Source organism: Amblyraja radiata, chromosome 1 (genome assembly GCF_010909765.2).
Source record: "Amblyraja radiata isolate CabotCenter1 chromosome 1, sAmbRad1.1.pri, whole genome shotgun sequence".
In the NCBI taxonomy this organism is placed as follows: Eukaryota; Metazoa; Chordata; class Chondrichthyes; order Rajiformes; family Rajidae; genus Amblyraja; species Amblyraja radiata.
Genome location: NC_045956.1, coordinates 103,369,934 through 103,390,550, shown reverse-complemented (window position 1 = coordinate 103,390,550; position 20,617 = coordinate 103,369,934). Strand labels below are relative to the sequence as shown.

The window sequence follows — 20,617 nt, the reverse complement described above, 5'->3', positions numbered from 1 at the left end:
ACCATTCCCATGTTATGATAAGCCATCTGTTCTCCTGCATGTGTGTTCTTTGTACTTTATTTCTTTGTGGGGACATGTATTTCTGAAAAACCCAACACCAAGCCCTTCTCTTGCAACTTAACATAGGTTCCTCACACAAAAGTTATTATCCGAGCAATTCTATTATATATTTCCTCACTGTAGTGATCTCCCCATTCATCTTTTACTGAACCCCCCATTCATCCTGTACTGATCCCCTCATTCATCTTGGACTGAACCACCCATTCATCCTGCACTGATTCCCCATTCATCCTGCACTGCTCACCCATTCATCCTGCACTGATCTCCAATTCATCCTGTAGCGAACCCTCCATTCATCCTGTAGCGAACCCCCCATTCATCCTGTAGTGACCCTCCCATTAATCCTGTAGCGTTCCCCCCATTCATCCTGTAGTGATCCCCATCCATCCTGTAGCGAGCCCCCTATTCATCCTGTAGTGATCCCTCCATTCATCCTGTAGTGATCCCACCATTCATACTGCACAGACCCTCCGATCCACACTGTACTGCCCCCCCCCCCCCCCCCCCATTAATCCTGTACTGAGCCACCCATTCATTCTTCACTGCCTGCTGGACCTGCATGCCTACTTTCAATGACTGGTGTACCATGACACCCAGGTTTCGTTGCATCTAAACTTTCCTAATCGGCCACCATTCAGATAATAGTCTACTTTCCTGTTTTTGCCACCAACGTGGATAACCTCACATTTATCCACATTATACTGCATCTGCCATGCATTTGCCCACTCACCCAACCTATCCAAGTCATCTTGCAGCCTCCTAACATCCTCCTCACAACAAACACTGCCTCCCAGCTTCGTGTCATCCGCAAACTTGGAGATGTTGCATTGAATTCCCTTGTCCAAATCATTAATAAATATTGTAAATAGCTGGGGTCCCAGCACTGAGCCTTGCGGTACCCCACTAGTCACTGCCTGCCATTGTGAAAAGGACCCGTTTACTCCTACTCTTTGCTTCCTGTCTGCCAGCCAATTCTCTATCCACATCAATACTGAACCCCCAATACAGTGTGCTTTAAGTTTGTATACTGATCTCTTATGTGGGACCTTGTCGAAAGCCTTCTGAAAGTCCAGATATAACACATCCACTGGTTCTCCCTTATCCACTCTACTAGTTACATCCTCGAAAAATTCTATAAGATTCGTCAGACATGATTTACCTTTCATAAATCCATGCTGACTTTGTCCAATGATTTCACCACTTTCCAAATTATTTACCTTTCATAAATCCATGCTGACTTTGTCCAATGATTTCAGCACTTTCTAAATGTGCTGCTAACCCATCTTTAATAACTGACTCTAGCAGTTTCCCCACTACCGATGTTAGACTAACTGGTCTGTAATTCCCCGTTTTCTCTCTCCCTTCCTTTTTAAAAAGTGAGGTTACATTAGCTACCCTCCAATCCTCAGGAACTACTCCAGAATCTAAAGAGTTTTGAAAAATTATCACTAATGCAACCACTATTTCTGCGGCTACTTCCTCACTCTGGGATGCAGCCTATCTGGCCCTGGGGATTTATCGGCCTTTAATCCATTCAATTTACCTAACACCACTTCCCGGCTAACCTGGATTTCACTCAGTTCCTCCATCTCATTTGACCCCCCGGTCCCCTGCTATTTCCGGCAGATTATTTATGTCTTCCTTAGTGAACTGAACCAAAGTAGTTATTCAATTGGTCTGCCATGTCCTTGTTCCCCATGATCAATTCACCTTGTTTCTGACTGCAAGGACCTACATTTGTTTTAACTAATCTTTTTCTCTTCACATATCTATAAAAACTTTTGCAGTCAGTTTTTATGTTTTATGCCAGTTTTCTTTCGTAATCTCTTTTCCCTTTCCTAATTAACCCCTTTGTCCTCCTCTGCTGGACTCTGAATTTCTCCCAGTCCTCTGGTAGGCTACTTTTTCTGGATAATTTTTATATGCTTCATCTTTTGTTTTGATACTATCCCTGATTTCCCTTGTTATCCACAGATGCACTACCTTCCCTGATTTATTCTTTTACCAAACTGGGATGAACAATTGTTGTAGTTCATCCATGCAGTCTTTAAATGCCTTCCATTGCATATCCACCGTCAACCCTTTAAGAATCAATTGCCAGTCTATCTTGGCCAATTAACGTCTCATACCCTCAAATTTACCTTTCTTTAAGTTCAGACCCTTGTTTCTGAATTAATTATGTCACTCTCCATCCTAATGAAGAACTCAACCATATTATGGTCACTCTTGCCCAAGGTGCCACGCACAACAAGACTGCTAACTAACCCTTCGTTACTCAGTACCCAGTCTAGAATAGCCTACTCTCTCGTTGGTTCCTCTACATGTTGGTTTAGAAAACTATCCCGCATATATTCCAAGAAATCCTCTTCCACAGCACCCCTGCCAATTTGATTCACCCAATCTATATGTAGATTGAAGTCACCCATTATAACTGTTTTACCTTTGTTGCACGCATTTCTAATTTCCTGTTTGATAACATCTCCAACTCCACTACTACTGTTAGGTGGCTTGTACACAACTCCCACTAGCGTTTTCTGCCCCTTAGTGTTTCGCAGCTCTACCCATATCGATTACACATCCTCCAAGCTAATGTCCTTCCTTTCTATTGCGTTAATCTCCTCTCTAATCATCAACGCTACCCCACCTCCTTTTCCTTTCTGTCTATCCCTCCTGAATATTTGAATATCCCTGGATGTTCAGTTCCCAGCCTTGGTCACCCTGGAGCCATGCCTCCGTGATCCCAACTATATCATAGTCATTAATAGCTATCTGCACATTCAACTCATCCACCTTATTACGAATGCTCCTTGCATTGAGACACAAAGCCTTCAGGCTTGTTTTTACAACACTCTTACCCCTTATACAATTATGTTGAAAAGTGGCCCTTTTGGATTTTTGCCCTGGATTTGTCTGCCTGCCACTTTTACTTTTCACCTTGCTACCTATTGCTTCTACCCTCATTTTACACCCCTCTGTCTCTCTGCTCACACATTTAAGAAACCCACCACCTCTTATTCGCTGTTTATTATATTTTTCTTCTTTCCCCCTACATGTTGGGTCTGAGTGCTTCCCTTCTCTGCCTCCTGCCTCACACACTGTCTACTATTTGAGTCCCTCCCCCCAACCGTTCTAGTTTAAAGTCTCCCCAGTAGCATTTGCAAATCTCTCCGCCAGGATATTGGGCCCCCTCGGGTTCAAGTGCAACCCGTCCTTTTTGTACAGGTCACACCTTCCCCAAAAGAGGTCCCAATGATCCAGAAACTTGAATCCCTGCCCACTGCACCAGTCCTTCAGCCACGCATTTATCCACCACCTCGCTCCATTCCTACTCTCACTGTCGCGTGGCACAGGCAGTAATCCTGAGATTATTACCTTTGCGGTCCTTTTCCTTAACTCTCCTCCTAACTCCCTAAATTCTCCTTTCAGGACCTCTTCTCTTTTTCTACCTATGTCATTGGTACCAAAATGTACCACGACCTCGGGCTCCTCTCCCTCCCATTTCAGGATATCTTGGACACGTTCAGACACATCCCAGACCCTGGCACCAGGGAGGCAAACTACCATCCGGGTCTCCCGACTGCGTCCACAGAATCGCCGCTCTGACCCCCTAAATTAGAAATAATTTCTCATTTTTTGAAGGATTTGCAAACATAATTAGTTGTAATTATGTTACAATAATCACCTTTTATAACTTTAAAGTGGCATCAATCTGTTAGAACTGCAGACTACCGGCTGTGTGATTTCGTGAACCACAGGTGACAACATGACGAATTTGAGGTACATTTTGGATGAAAGTGCAGCAAAGTTTCAGAATTCAGGTGTAGTTAATAGATTATTATATTGTCTTGGATTACTACTGTAGAGATGGCTGTGGAAGTCAATGGATATTTTTAGGGAAGAGATGGACAGATTCTTAATTAGTAAAGGTGTCAGGGGTTATGGGGAGAAGGCAGGAGAATGGGGTTGAGAGGGAAAGAAAGAACAGCCGTGATTGATTGGCAGAGTAGACTTAATGGGCCAAGACCTAAGTCTGCTCCGAGAACCTATTTTGGGATTTTATCAATGTGATCAATGGCCGACTACTGTGGCCCATTGCAAGAAGAGCTTAGTGGATCAGTTTAAAAATGGAGAATTGCAGCTTCTGCCCGTTGCAGTTTAGCATTTACTCATCCTCTGGTGCTTCCTATTTGGTGACCGCTCATATATCCATACTTGTTCAACTTCACAAATAATTCTGAAGCATTTGTGCGCTCATTTGCGTCTGTATACCTATTGAATTTGTTATGATGGAAATATTCTGTGACACGCATTACATTTAAGTTGACTAATTAATGCATATTGGTTTAATATCTGATACTCTGTTTTGTTTCTCAACAGCACTGCAAAATATAACCTGCTTACATTCATGCCAAGGTTCCTATACTCACAGTTTAGACGAGCAGCCAACTCTTTTTTCCTGTTTATAGCCCTTCTCCAGGTAGGTTTGCTTGATTGCACAAGGTTGGTTTAAAAAATTTATAAATATATTCTCCACTTTTAGAAATTGATGAAAAGTAATTTTTGAGATGAGGAACTGCAGATAAGACAAAACTGTTTACAAATAAAAAACAAATGGCTGGAGTAATTCAAAGTGTCGGGAGCAACTGTTGAAGACATGGACATATGATGTTTCAGATTGAGACCCTGCTTCAGACTGAAGTTGAGTTACTCCAGCACTTGGTGTTTTTTATTAAAGTAATTTTAGTCCAGAATGAAGAACCATTCTGCCGACTTGCCATCTACCAGTCCATCGAACACTGATATATTTAAGATTTTTTTGAGATTTTTGTTTTGTATACTGATTGGATTTCAACATCTGTACTGTTAAAATACTTGTACAGGTTTGTTACTAGGTTGTGAGAGGCAAACTCCAGATCTATCCATGTACATATCTAGATCAAAAATGTGATAAAACAACACAACATTAATGGAAAATATGTTAAATGTATTGAAAACCACTATAATAGTAAAGCAAAGGGTTAATACCAAATTCATGAAGTACATTCAGGTCACTGGTGTTGGGTTTCTGCCTTTCACACCGTTTGTAAATGAATTGAATGATTTCAGTCATAATGAAAAGTGCAAATGTAACATTTAAGTGATGTGCAAGTTAAGTGAACAAGTGACAGGCAAAAGGATTTCAATGAACATGTATTTAAGGAAATGTGAATTGGATGAGGAAATGTTTACACAACTAAACAACGCTAACAATTAATTTTTTTACCACCCTGACCAGAAATTAACAGGAATAATGGTGATCTATTGTAGAGTGTGCGTCAAAGTCAGATATACATGACACTACGTCCCTACATTTAATCTATAAACTAATCTGATTTTATGTCCCTTTAATACGGGATGCATTTTCACCCCGTGGTAGTCCCTGTTAAAGCCAAAAGGGTAAATGCTACTGGAATGATCCTGGAGGAATACAATATGTTTCATTTTTGCCATATGGGGAAATTGGCCACATTTATTTTTCCAAAGCACTAAAACAAACCATATCAACTGATCATCACATTTGTGCTGTCAGTGTGGCGGTTGCCCTTTGAATTTGAGTTTCCTCCGAGTGCTCTCGTTTCTTCCCACATCCTATGACTTGTGGTTTGATGAGTTATTTGGACGCTGTAAATTGACCATAGTATGCAAGTGAAAGATAAAATGTTGAGGGAATTGATAAAATGTGAGGATTGATGTAAAGTGTAGTGCTTGAGATTGGTGTGCACTCAGGCCAAAGGGCTCTACTGTAAAACTCTGAATCTATTTGCTGCTGTGGGCAGCACAGTGGCACAGCTGTAGTGTTGGTGCCTTACAGCGCCAGAGACCCAGGTTTGATCATGACTACGGGTGCTGTCTATGTGGAATTTGAACGTTCTCCCTGGGTTTTCTCTGGGTGCTCCGTTTTACCTCCCACACTCTAAAGGCGTAGGTCAATTGGCTGTTATAAAGTGACTCTAGTGTGGAGGCTAGAACTGGTGTATGGGTGATCACTGGTTGAAGCAGGCTCGTTGGCCGAAGGGCATGTTTCCATGCTGTATCTCGAAAATAAACTATTGGTACAGTGCTGCACATAAAATTACTGTTCAGTTTGTAAACAGATTAACAACCAATTTGTTAAAAGTAATTCAGTAGATTGAAGTGCACATGGCCATCTTGATAATGTGTTAGGGTGCTATGTCATTGGACTGGTAGAATGTGTTAGGTTGCTATACCAATGGACCTGGCTTCCAAACTGAGAAAGGAAAGTTTGACAAACTCATTTTAAAAACAAAACAATCTTGCACAGGAACTGTGAATCGTCAAATGCGGAAATGTAAAAACAATGGGTTTTCCTCTTTTTTTCAAACTTGGTTCTGAAATTTGAATTAAAAAAAACAACAACAGGAATACTCTCTTGAGACACTAAATATCCAAACCAGTTTCGTAACTGAGAAAGAAATGAAACAGACTATAACACAAAGATTTATGCAGAGAGGGGTTAGAAATTGAAAGGGTACTGCTACAAGAAATGGTGCAGATGAATTCAATTATTTTTTGAACGGGGATTGATCAATAAAGGTAAAAATTGCAGGTGTCTGTTCAGTCTATAGGGTTCTTGCTGGATTATTATTGTAGAGACCATATTATTGTATGGACTCAGTGTGACATGACCACTTTATCTGCTGTTACCTCTATGATTCCAGAATGTAATTTTTTTCCTGCAAAATAAATTCTTAGAGTCCCCTTGTTGGCTCCATGGCTCTGTGGTATTAGTATTATGTAAAGGTAATCCCTGATGCTGCTCCGTGGTGGAAGTATGCCTGAAGGTGCGTTTTGTGTTTTTTTTGCATGAATGTCGCACAAAAGCAGTTTAATTGATCTGGTAGACAAAAATGCTGGAGAAACTCAGCGGGTGAGGCAGCATCTATGGAGCGAAGGAAATAGGCAATGTTTCGGGCCGAAACCCTTCTTCAGACTGCATCTGCAGTTCCTTCTTAAATATTAATTGATCTTGAGTGTTTTTAAGCTCATTTCCTGTTGAGGTCCTTCCCGCATGAAAATTATTCTGAGCATTCGTATCATAATTCGTCCTAGTGCAGCTGCCATAGCCCCATTTTGTATTGGCATGTGATGATCCCATCAATATACATGATGGATAAGTATTCTCTAAGAACATGGAACAGTACAGTCCAGGAACACAAGGTCAAGACCAACTCTTATCTTCCTGCACGTCATTCATATCTGGCCATTCCCTCTTAATTGAACTTGAAACAATGTCTTAACTTGCATCTATCGTTATTATCTCTTCAATGGGAGGTACTTGACACTCATGGTTAAGATTTGTTCATGACTTGTGATGCCCCACAGATACGGTTTTTGTACACAACAATACTTTGCTGTAATTTTTTTGTTCTAAAAGATTGTTGCCTGAAGCCTGCTGTGAAAGATTGTGGCTCCTGTGAATGGAGAGCCCAAGGGGTGCTATCACTGCATTCCATCCTCTTGCTCGTTCCCAGAAGACCCATGCATCATTGAACTCTCTCCTCTGCTCCCCCACCAAAAATCTTTCCAGCTGCCAACCTTAATGGTGTTAATTCATTTCCTATGAGTCTGCACAGAATTACCACCCAGATCCACAGTGCAATTTAAAGGCTGGCCATAGAGTTCACCCGCCTGCCTCGCAAGGTATAAAAAAGGCCAAAGACATCCACAGGCAAAGCGTGAAGACCACTTCAATACCGCGGACACCAGAAGCATGTGGCATGGTGTCAGGGACATCACTGACTACAAGAGCAGCCCCGCCTGCCCCCACGGTGATATCACACTGGCCAACGAACTAAACACCTTCTTTGCCCGCTTTGAAACTGGCAACACCACCAGGAGTGGAATAACCCCAGCCATGGCGGAGGGACAGGCCTTAACACTGAGCACTCAGGAGGTACAGTGCGCCCTGTGTAGGATCAATCCACGCAAGGCTGCAGGCCCGGATGGAGTCCAGGGAAGGGTACTAAAGGACTGTGCTGTACAGCTGGCGGAGGTATTCACGAGAATCTTTCATCTGTCTCTATCTCTGGCAACGGCCCCCAAGTGCCTGAAAACAGCTACCAAAGTGCCGGTGCCGAAAAAGTCTAAAGTCACCAACCCGGTTGCCTTAACTCCAATACTAATGAAGTGCTTCGAAAGGCTGGTCCTCTCCCACATCAAATCCAGCATCCCTGCCTCACTGGACTCTCATCAATTTGCATACAGGGCAAATAGATCAACAGAGGATGCCATCTCTCTGGCTCTTCACACTGTCCTGACTCACCTGAATAGACAGGGCACGTACGTAAGGATGCTCTTCATTGACTATAGCTCTGCATTCAATACGGCCATCCCCACCAAGCTCACCACCAAACTCCACCAGCTCACCGATATGCGATTGGATCCTGAACTTTCTGACGGAGCGACCGCAGGCAGTGAGACTGGGCCCGCACCTGTCCTCCACTACCACCCTGAGCACCGGCACACCACAGGGCTGTGTACTAAGCCCCATGCTCTACTCCCTCTTCACTCACGACTGTGTTCCTGCATTCGACACCAACACCATCGTGAAGTTTGCAGACGACACAACAGTGATTGGGCTGATCACCAACGGTGATGAAACAAAATACAGAGCGGAGGTGCAGAACCTGGCGGACTGGTGCGCACGTAACAACTTGTCACTAAACACCTCCAAGACCAAGGAGCTGATTATTGACTTCAGGAGGTCCCATAATGGAGAATACGCCCCAATCTCCATCTACGGGGAAAGTGTGGAGAGAGTATCCAGCTTTAAGTTTCTGGGCACTCACATTTCAGAGGACCTCACATGGTCCACCAACACCGCTGCGCTGGTCAAGAAGGCACAGCAACGACTGTTCTTCCTGAGGACATTAAAAAAGACTGGTCTGCCCCAACAGCTGCTGACAACCTTCTACCGCTGCACCACAGAGAGCATATTAACGTATGGCATCTCTGTGTGGTATCTCAGCTGCATGGAGGCAGAGAGGAGAGCTCTTCAGCGCGTCGTCCACAGAGCGCAGAGGATCATTGGGACACAGCTACCAGCCTTGGAGGGCATCTACTACACACGGTGCCTCAGGAAGGCCGTCAGCATCCATAAAGACTCCTCACACCCTTGTAATGGACTGTTCAAACTACTTCCCTCAGGCAGACGTTACAAGGCCTTCTACGCCCGAACCTCCAGACTCAGAAACAGCTTAATTCCCAGAGCTATAGCGGCTCTGAACCGGCCCTGCTGAGTGCCCCCCCATCCCACCTGGACTGTCTCCCTCAGATGGTCACGTCGTACAGTTTATTTATTTTTTATTTTTTTGACATCGGTTGGAAGCTGCATACCAAATCTCGTTGCACTGATGTGCAATGACAATAAAATATATTATTATTATTATTATTATGCAGCAATGATTGACGAAATGTGCAGATGGAGTTGTATGCTGCTTGAAAGGAATAAAACCACTATAGAAACTTTAGATTTTATTTGGTGACCCACTTAATTTTGCAACAGCAGCAAATGTGGCACCATGACAGCTCACCAGATTTTGGAAAAAGTAATTTCTAAGTAACAGTATATTGGACTGATGGGAGGAAATACATCGAAGTCCCTCACCCTGAGCACAGGATCCCCCCAGGGTTGCGTCCTCAGCCCCCTACTGTACTCCCTGTACACACATGACTGTGTGGCTAGGTTCGGCTCCAACTCTATAATCAAGTTTGCTGATGACACTGTGGTGGTGGGCCTGATCTCCGATAACGATGAGAAGGCCTACCTGGAGGAGGTGGCTGATCTGGCACTGTGGTGTCAGGATAACAGCCTCCTCTTGAATATCAAAAAAAACAAGGAGCTGATCGTGGACTTTAGGAGGGCACATCATCCGAGGACGTACACACCATTGAGGATAAATGAGGATACTGTGGCTAGGGGGAGCTGCTTTAAATACTTGGGAGTCCACATCTCAGAAGATCTGACATGGACATCACACGCTGCAGCACTGGTGAGTAAGGCAAGGCAGCGCCTTTACCACCTCAGGCAATTGAGGAAATTCAGAGTCTCTCTGAGGATCCTCCAGTGCTTCTACTCAGCGGCTGTGGAAAGCATCTTGTCCGAAAACATCACGATTTGGTTTGGGAACTGCTCTGCCCAGGACAAGAAGGCTCTGCAGAGAGTAGTGAGTTCGGTCGAACGCACTGTGGGAACTACACTCGTCCCCCTGCAGGAACTATACATCAGAAGGTGCAACTCCAGACGCAACAAAATCATGGGAGACCCTTTCCACGCCAGCAATGGACTGTTCCATCTGCTACGGTCAGGCAAACGCCTCCGTTGCCATGCTGTGAAAACGGAGAGGATGAGAAAGAGTTTCTTCCCAGAGGCCATTGGGACTGTAAACTCCTATCTCTCCAGGGACTAACTTTACTGTACCATTCTACAGGTTTTTTTTTTAATTGCTGTTTTTTTCTCTTTTTACTCCCACAGATATGCAATATGCGAAAAAGTGTTTCTGTTCCATTCTGTTATGTAGTTTTTTTGCACTATCCGCAAGCATTGCCACTTTTCATTTCACTGCACATCTAGTATGTGTATGTGACGAATAGACTTGACTTTGAATGACTTCACCTTGCCACCCAGATCCACAGTGCAATTTAAAAGCTGGCCAGGGACTTCACCCCACTGACTTTATTGTTAAAAGGGTTGGAGTTTAGAAATGCTTTTGTGTGAGAGAGGTTGAGTTTTGAAATGGCAGTGTTGCTACAGCTGTACAGGTTGTTGGTGAGGCCACACCTCTGGAGTACTGTGTACAATTTTGACTTCCTTATTTAACAAAAGGCATTGGTGGCAATCTAGAAAAGATTCACTCAGCTAATTCCTGGAAGACAGGATTGTCTTAACTTGAATAGCTAAAGAAGTTGGATCATTTTTGGGGGGGAATTTAAAAGAATGAGGGTGACCTTATTGAAACAAATGTTGAGAGATTCAAACAAGGAGACACAAGTCGATGATAAGCCATCTTTTCAGACAAACTTGCATGGGAATTTCTTCTTGCAGGAGGAAGAGAATTAGTAGAATCCTCTGCCTCTGAATTGTGCAAGTTAGATCACTGGAGGTATTTAAGGATGAGATGGGTACATTTTGGAAAAATTGAGGAATTGAAAGCCACGTGGAACTAGCTCAGTGGAGCTATTGAGGAATGAAGTACAGTAGATCAGCTTTGCTCATAGTAAATGGTAGAGCATGTTTGAGGGGCCAGGAGAGTTCCCCTATTTCCTTGTGCCTTGGGTATCAATTATCCCACAGATCATATTTTATTGTTGTGCTTATAAATCTTGTACATTTTAATAGTATTCATTTTCTGGACTGCTAACTAATATTGTTGAAGAGTTTCATTACTCTGCCCTTTTCACTTCTAAATTTTCCACCCCTTTTTATCGCGGAAAGCGCATCTTTGAACTTTGTCTTTGAAAGTTGCTGTCTAATCTCTGCTAAGACCTCAAATATGCTGAGATCCACTGGTCCATTAGCATCAATCATGGTAATTGATAATACCCACATGAGCATGACAATGGTCTAATATCCCACATCCTTGGTGATCTGTTTGGAGATTTTCCTCATAGCTTGCTACGCCATCCTCTTTCGCTATCCCTATCCAGTAGAGTTGGTGGGGGGAAAATATTGTTTCTAACAGCCTCTTTTGGTTGTCCTCACATTTACTACAAGTACCTTCAAAAATCAATGTTCTCATCTAAATACCATATGTAGATACAATAATACCATTTGAAAATGCAAACTCAAATTTTACTTCTACAATCACAGCATCTGACATAACACGTGAAGAATGTACCTGACCCGAAGTGTCTCCAGAGATGCGGTCTGATCTACCCAGAAATGTGTGCCTTTTTTAAATTTCAAACACCTCATCTCTGTTCTCTTAGCCTTTCCTCTGGATCTGCTGTTCATTTTCTGGAGTTAAGGTCTGAATGTAAATTAGGCTAAATTTTAATGCTGTGATATGCTGTGATATTTTGTGTCTGTATGAAAGGTAATTGGGATGTTCTGTGGAAAGATAATCTATATATTTACATCCTACTTCTTTTTATCCAGCAAATCCCTGATGTTTCCCCAACTGGTCGTTATACAACATTGGTCCCATTGTTGTTTATCCTTCTTGTGGCTGCAGTCAAAGAAATAATAGAAGATATTGTAAGTGATCACCCATTTCAATGTTATAAAGACAACTGTTTTACTGTATGTTCAAGAGCAAGATAATAGTTGAAGGCAGTGGGATTTTGTAATGTTAAAAAAAAACAAGCTTAGTGTGGTTATTGACTTGCAAATGTTTCGTGCATATGGTTGGAGATAAATTAAACTATTTTACATTTCTACAAAAAGTCCTTTGTAATAAATCCAGTGACCTCATCAACAGTCTGCAGCACTCATTACTGGAAATAGACCTGATGATTACAATGTCGTCTATAGCATGCAAATAAAACTACTCACCACAGCATGCATCTTGGACTTACTTGTTTTGATATCTCCATCCATAAATAAACAGGAGGTCAGCTTTACCTGCGGCAAGTTGGCAATGAGCTTTTTGATATCATAGATAATATTCAGTCAGAGCCACATTGGCTTGTGTCAGAACATCTTAAATATGAAAAATATATGCTCTCAAACACCACTTTTGTTAAATTGAAAGCGAAACCATAGATATAGACATAGAAAATAGGTGCAGGAGGAGGCCATTGGGCCTTTCGAACCTGCACCACCTTTCATTGTGATCATGGCTGATCATGCACAATCAGTTATCTGTGCCTGTCTTCTCCCCATATGCCTTGATTCCGCTAGCCCCTAGAACTATCTAACTCTCTTTTAAATTCATCCAGTTAATTGGTCTCTACAGCCTTCCGTGGCAGAGAATTCCACAAATTCACAACTCTCTGGGTGAAAAAGTTTTTTCTCATCTCAGTTTTATTCTTAGACTGTGGACCCTGGTTCTGGACTCCCCATCATTGGGAACATTTTTCCTGCATCCGACTTGTCCAGTCCTTTTATAATTTTATACATTTCTATAAGATAACCTCTCATCCTTCTAAATTCCAGTGAATGCAAGCCCACTCTTTACAATCTTTCCTCATATGATAGTCCTGCCATCCCCGGGATTAACCTTGTGAACCTAAGTTGCACTGCCTCAATAGCAAGGATGTCCTTCCTCAAATTAGGAAACCAAAACTGCAGAGAATACTCCAAATGTGGTCTCACCAGGGCTCTGTACAACTGCAGAAGAACTTCTTTACTCCTATACTCAAATCCTCTCGTTATGACCATCTTGCTGTTCGTGGTGGGAAAATAATTGAATTCATTTCCTTATTTGCTCAACTATGAAGTTGCAAAGACTGTGAAAGTTCACTTAAAAAGATAGACAAAGGATAAATTCTTAAGACCATACAAAGCTTTAATTTAACGTCTGACGGGTGTGGAGCTAGAGACCCAGAGGCAACAGTTTTACGTCTGAATACTCCAGCAGCACACACAAAGAAATACCAGAAAACCGGGGTTAATATACCTACAGACATAATAATAATTTTGAACCACCATTAATTTGGCCATTGCTAGATTACACTAGCTTCCTGCTGCCATATTAAAGTGTTTATACTTTAGAGAAATAGCGTGGAAACGGGCCCATTGTCCCATTTGTCAATTCCCACCAACGATCACCCCTGTACACTAGCACTATCCCACACACTGGATAATTTACCGTAAATAAGCCAATTAACCTACATCTGCCGTGTGCTATTCACGGATTTCATGTACAAACACCCAGGCTTCAGTACTCTGCCTCGAGGTTAACCATGCGACCAAATATCAGACTTTTTAAAGTTGATTACCTATCAGGAAATAAAAATAAAATCTGAAAAGTCACTTTCGGGGATTAGAAGATACTATCCAAAACGTTTTTAATTTAGTCACTTTTAGGAGCAGAAATTTATTTTAAAAATTCCCCATTACAGTATATTTTAGAAATGTTTTGGTCAGTTGAGCATGTTTACTGCTGAATCTGATGATTGAAACCCACAAGGCAAGTCACTAAAAACCAATATGTTGCAATTATTTTTTAAATAATTCAGCACCAGCGGTGAAGGAAACATTTGAACATTTTGCATTAGATGCCTGACATCAGCAGTTAATGTGCATTTGGGTAAGCAACTTGTAGACAGGAGTCCACTTTGCAGTTGACTAGTTGATTGTCCATTTAGGAGAGGGAGAAAGAGAGAAGCAATTTCTTCAAGCCTAGTGAATTGTAGCAATTCACTCCTAAGGGGCCTCATTTGCTTTAAAACTGAGGTTAATTTACTCAGTATTAAGTGCATCATGAGGTGGTCAATGCAAAGACTTGATGTTGAAGTGAAAGATCAATCGTGATCCCAATGAATTGCAGATCAGGCCACAGCCTACTTTTCATTTGTTCTCAATTAAACTTGAGTAGACAATAGACATTAGGTGCAGGAGTAGGCCATTCTGCCCTTCGAGCCAGCACCCCATTCAATATGATCACGGCTGATCATCCCCAATCAGTACCCCGTTCCTGCCTTCACCCCATATCCCCTGACTTCATTATCTTTAAGAGCCCAATCTAGCTCTCTCTTGAAAGTATCCAGAGAACCGGCCTCTACCGCCCTCTGAGGCAGAGAATTCCACAGACTCACAACTCTCTGTGAGAAAAAGTGTTTCCTCGTCTCCAATCTAAATGGCTTACCCCTTAGTAACGGCAGCAGTCATCTACTGTGCATCACATTTGCACTATCATCTTGCTGTAAAATGCAGAAATGCCATATGGTATTGCTTTAATACACAGAGCTCCATTTCATAATAGAAAACTTTCAATATTGGTATGGAGAAGCAGGAACATTTGTTCTGTGAAACAATGTTGTGAAATGAGTTTACCAGCTTTTTGGATAACTATAAAATATTTAGCTTTGCATCGCCTTTTATTATCTTTCAGAGAATTACTCGCTTTTATTAGTATCATGTTTTAATTGCAAAAGTGACAGCTGTTGTATCCTGAATGTAGCAGTTAGCACACATGCAGAGAGGTTTCTACAGTGGGGCTGTTTGCCTTCCATTCAGAATACATGATAATGGTGAAGCCAGTTTGCTTAGAAATCTAAAGGACTATTCTGCTGATCCATAACTTTTTTTTTCTTAAATAGTAGTTTCATTGCATGTTTCACAACTTCTTTATATTCCTATTTCCAAATAGCAAGAGTCCTAAAAAGGAAGAACTTTACTAGAGTATTCTAAGTGAGATATTGAAAATGTAATTGATTATGAACATGCATACCGTAAGTGTGACCTCATCCAAATACTGCCTTGCAGTATTAATTGTAGTTAATGATGTAGCATATTGTGGCGGCTCCCAAGGGTCGTGCCATCATACCTGTCGAACCCCTCGGCACGGGAGTGGTTCAGTCCGGAGGCAGCCCTTAGCCAGAGGGTTTAAAGGCAGGGGTTTGGGTGCCATCTTTCTCTTGTTTGGTCTTCCCTACAACCGGGAGGAACATAATTAAAGGTGCCTCTCAAAACACTGGACTTCGTGCTTCCTTTTGAGACCCACGCACTACATTGGTGACCCCGACGCTCCATTGGCGTCATGATGGAGAGAAGAGAAAGCCCTACCTCCTCACAGGCCGGCCCAGCCCTGTTTCTGGACGCGGTCTCAGTGAAACTGCCTACCTTCTGGACCACCCGGCCGTTCATCTGGTTCCAGCAGGCGGAGGCCCAGTTCAACCTGCGGGGCATCACGGTCGATGCCACCCGCTTCTATTACCTGGTGGGGGCCCTCGACCAGGACACGGTTGAGGAGGTCACGGACTTCCTCGCAGCCCCCCCGGACACTGATAAATATCTCGGCCTTAAGGAGCTCCTGCTCCAGATTTATGGCCTAAGCAGGATGGAGCGTGCTGCTAGGACCCTGCATATGGAGGGCCTAGGCGACCGACGGCCATCTAGCCTCCTAAAGGAGATGGTGGCTCTGCTGGATGGGCACACGCCGTGCCTGCTATTCGAATATACTTACCTGCATCTGCTGCCGGCCTACATTCGTCTGCTCACAGACGTTTCCTTTGCAGACATCAGGGCCCTCGGGAGGCACGCCGACGCGCTGTGGATGACGCGCCCTGATGACGTCAACGCGCTGGCCGTCGGCAGGCGCGCCAATGACGTCACCCCGGCAGCTCCCGATTTCCTCCGGTGGGGGAGCTGTGGAAGGAGTGACAGCTCCAGCCCGACAGCCCTTCAGATCGTCCCCCGCGGCCGTGAGGGGTACTGCACCTGCAGTCCAGCGCCAGCAAGCTGCAGGCACCACCAGCAGGAGCAGGCAAGCTCCAAGTAACACCAACACGAGGCGCTGGTGCTACTACCACCAGCGCTGGGGTGCTGCAGCACGACAATGCTGCCAGCCGTGCACGTTCCCGGGAAACGCCTGGGCCGGCTGCCAATAGTCCCTGCGGCGGCCGGCCAAATTCACCGCCTCTTCGCCTGGGATCGGCGCTCTGGGACCCGCTTCCTCGTTGATACTGGAGCGGAGTTCAGCGTCCTGCCCCCTTCGCTGGCCGACATTCGTTCCGGTAAGTGGGGGCCCGTCCTCACCGCGGCGAATGGCAGCCCCATCCGCACATATGGAGTGCGCATGGTTCCGATCGTGTTCGGCTCCTGCCATTTCTCGTGGCGGTTCACCATTGCCGACGTCTCCCAGCCATTGCTCGGGGCCGATTTCCTCCGGGCGCATTCCCTCATGGTGGACGTCAGGCGTCAGCGCTTGGTCAACGCCGCTACGATGGAGCCGATCACGCTGCGTTTGTATCAACCGGTGGGACGGCCCCTGTCGTCCGTGGACTCCCGCTTCGCACGGATCTTGGCCGCGTTCCCAGACATTCTGACCCCACAGTTTCGATCATCGACCCCCAGCCACGGAGTGGTACATTGTATCCAGACTACCGGCCCACCTCTCCACGCACGAGCACGCCGACTGCCGCCGGATAAACTGCGTCTGGCACGGCGGGAATTCCGCACAATGGAGACCTTGGGGATCGTCCGCCCTTCGAGCAGCCCTTGGGCGTCCCCACTCCACATGGTCCCTAAGTCAAGCGGGGGCTGGCGACCTTGCGGGGATTACTGACGGCTGAACGGCGCAACAACAGCGGATCGATACCCCGTACCCCACATCCAGGACTTCACCGCCCATTTGGCTGGGGCCACAATATTTTCAAAAGTGATCTGGTACAGGGTTATAACCAGATCCCGGTTCATCCGGATGACGTACCCAAGACGGCGATCATCACGCCATTCGGACTTTATGAGTTCACGCGGATGCCGTTCGGCCTCAAGAACGCTGCGCAGGCCTTTCAACGCCTAATGGACGGGGTTTGTCGCGACCTCGATTTCGTGTTTGTGTATCTGGACGACTTCCTGGTGGCCAGCCGCTCGCAGCAGGAGCATTGCGCCCACCTTCGGCAGCTCTGTCAGCGGCTCAGCGAGCATGGTTTGACCATCAACCTCGACAAGTGCCGTTTTGGTGTAACCGAGATTGACTTCCTCGGCCACCGCGTGACTGCGCAAGGCGCGGTTCCCCTGCCTGACAGGGTCGACGCCATCCGTCGGTTTCCCCGCCCACGCACGGTGCGTGGCCTGCAGGAGTTTGTCGGCATGGTGGCGTTTTACCATCGTTTCGTGCCATCCGCGGCCCACATCATGCGGCCGCTGTATCAACTCCTGGCGGGTGGGCAGCATAAGAACGTAGAGTGGACCCACGAGGCAGTGGCAGCTTTTGACGGCGCGAAGGAGGCCCTTGCTCGGGCCGTACTGCTGGTGCACCCGCGGGAAGATGCCCCGACTGCTCTCACAGTGGATGCCTCGGAGTCGGCGGTTAGTGCTGTGCTGGATCAACTGACGGCTGGAGGTTGGCGGCCCCTGGCCTTCTTCAGCCGGCACCTCAACCGCACGCAGACGAAATACAGCGCGTTCGATCGCGAGCTCCTGGCTCTGTACCTGGCAGTGCCATTTTCGCTGCTTCCTGGAGGGCCGCCCGTTCACCGCCTACACGGACCACAAGCCGCTCACTTTCGCCCTGGCGAAGGTTTCCGACCCCTGGTCCGCACGACAGCAGCGGCAATTGGCCTACATTTCGGAGTATACAACATCTATCCGCTACATCGAGGGGAAGGAGAACCGGGTGGCCGACGCATTGTCCCGCCCCGCTATCAACGCCGTGTTCGAGGTGGTGCCCGGAATTGACTATTCTGCGCCGGCAGAGGCACAGCTCATGGACGATGAGATGCCCGCCTACCGGACTGCCATCTCCGGCCTCCGCCTTGAGGATGTCCCTCTCGGTCCTGGAGGAGTGACAATCCTGTGCGATGTAGGGGACAATCGGGGACAATCAGCCGCGCCCCATCGTCCCTGCCACCTGGCGCCGGAGGGTGTTCGAGGTGATCCACGGACTGGCTCACCCATCAATCCGGGCGACAACGGCAATAGTGGCCGCTTGTTTCATGTGGCACGGTCTGCGCAAGCAGGTTGGCCATTGGGCTCGCACCTGCATTCCGTGCCAGACGGCGAAAATCCAGCGCCATGTCCGTGCGCCTCTCCAGGAGTTTGGTCTACCTCACTGGCGATTCGACCATCTCCACGTAGACATTGTAGGGCCTCTCCCGCCGTCCCGGGGCATCACCCACCTTCTCACAAAGGTGGACCGCTTCTAAAGCGCCTTCGCGAGCGAGTTGGCAGGCTCGCACCCGTGCCGACGTCCCGCCTTGGGACATTTCGCCCGCACATGCCATCAGCCCTCAGGGACTGCCCATACGTCTTCCTGCGCCGTGATGCCCACCGGACGCCACTACAGAGGCCGTACGACGGCCCGTACCGGGTGTTGGAACACGGGCAGTCGACTTTTGTCCTGGATATGGGGGGCCGGCCGGAGACAGTGTCGATTGACCGGTTGAAGCCGGCACACCTGGACATTGACCAGCCGGTGCTGGTTGCCCAACCTCGGCCTCGAGGGCGCCCCCCTTCATGGCTCCCTCCGCCTGTCACTCCACCTGTCCTCCCGCCGGTCCCTCAACCTGTCCCTCAACCTATCCCTCGACCTGCCCCTCCATCTATGCCTCCGCCAGCCCCACGATCTGCTGACTTCCGCACGCGGGCCGGCCGGGTCGTGCTCCCGCCGGTGCGTTTCGTGCCTCGGGTTCTGGGGGGGGGGGGGCGGTCCTGTGGCGGCTCCCAAGGGTCGTGCCATCATACCTGTCGAACCCCTCGGCACTGGAGTCGTTCAGTCCGGAGGCGGCCCTTAGCCAGAGGGTTTAAAGGCAGGGGTTTGCGTGCCATCTTTCTCTTGTTTGGTCTTCCCTACAACCGGGAGGAACATAATTAAAGGTGCCTCTCAAAACACTGGACTTCGTGCTTCCTTTTGAGACCCACGCACTACAATATAATTAATGTTAACATGTGTAGATAGCGTGAACTCCACACCTTATGTTTTTGCACATATAAGTGCCAGTTCCATAATAAATCTGCCGAGAATTAGGAAGTATTCAACATGCCGGTCCAATGAGAAAATGTATTCCCACAAGGAAAGAGTTGGATGGCCAAACCTGAAGTCCGGATGCCGACATGCTTAGAGGCTAGAACAAGACAGAAGAAAATGGCCTGTGAGTCCTTATTATGTCAGAAAGCAGTTTGGAAGTAAATTAGGGAGCCCAGAGATGAAATGGAAGAACATTATCATGTAAAATCAAGCATAATCCAAAGATGGAGGCACAAAAAGACTGCAAAAATCAAACTGCTGACGGAACTCCTTGTTTCTATGAAGGAACTCGTGGGTCTGGCGGCATCTGTAGACAGGCAATGGTTCAAGTTGGGACCTTTCTTTAAGCCCAAATCCAAAGATGTATAATAAACAAAAAGTGGATAACTAAGGAAAGAGTAGACCTATTTGGGGTTTAAAAAAGGCAACGTGTATGGGGGGAAAAGAGGATATGGGCAAGGTCTTTGTTTTTCTTTCTGAGAGTTTGTTCAAGAGATGATACTGCAGATGCAATATATTTGATGGTGTAAACAAGAAAGGAAGTATTAACAATTTTAGTTTTTTTTACAAAATGGATTAATTACCAGGTTCAGTTGAAATATATTGCAGATAAACATGAAGCGATGGAGTAACTCAGCGGGTCGGGCAGCATCTCTGGAGAAAAAGGATGGGTGACCTTTCGGATCAAGACCCATCTATATTGCAGGTTGTCCAAGAAGGAAAGGAGTATATTGTAGAGCCTGACCATCGTTTACTAAAATTCTTTGGCTAATGGATTGGTGTCAAAAAGGTTGCACGGGATGATGATGTTGCAGCCTGGTATATTCCTTGCTGTGTAAACAAGAAAATTACAGGCCACTTTGTTTAACTTCAGCAGAGAGCGCGTTGTTGGAATTTATTATAAGGAAAGTAGAAAGCTTCAT

The 20,617-nt window shown here is 45.9% G+C and overlaps 1 protein-coding gene across 4 annotated transcripts in view; it reads left to right on the top strand.

Annotated features, from left to right (window-relative positions):
• Positions 1-20,617, top strand: part of atp8a1 (ATPase phospholipid transporting 8A1) — a 330,023-nt gene that overhangs the window by 61,263 nt on the left and 248,143 nt on the right. For all 4 annotated transcript variants that reach the window (XM_033027892.1, XM_033027903.1, XM_033027886.1 and 1 more), the window contains exons 3-4: positions 4,438-4,537; positions 12,218-12,316. Coding sequence is in view for 2 of the 4 variants with exons in the window: in XM_033027886.1 (XP_032883777.1) it covers positions 4,438-4,537; positions 12,218-12,316 (199 nt within the window). In the remaining 2 variants the exon portion in view is untranslated. The remainder of the gene's footprint in view (positions 1-4,437; positions 4,538-12,217; positions 12,317-20,617) is intronic.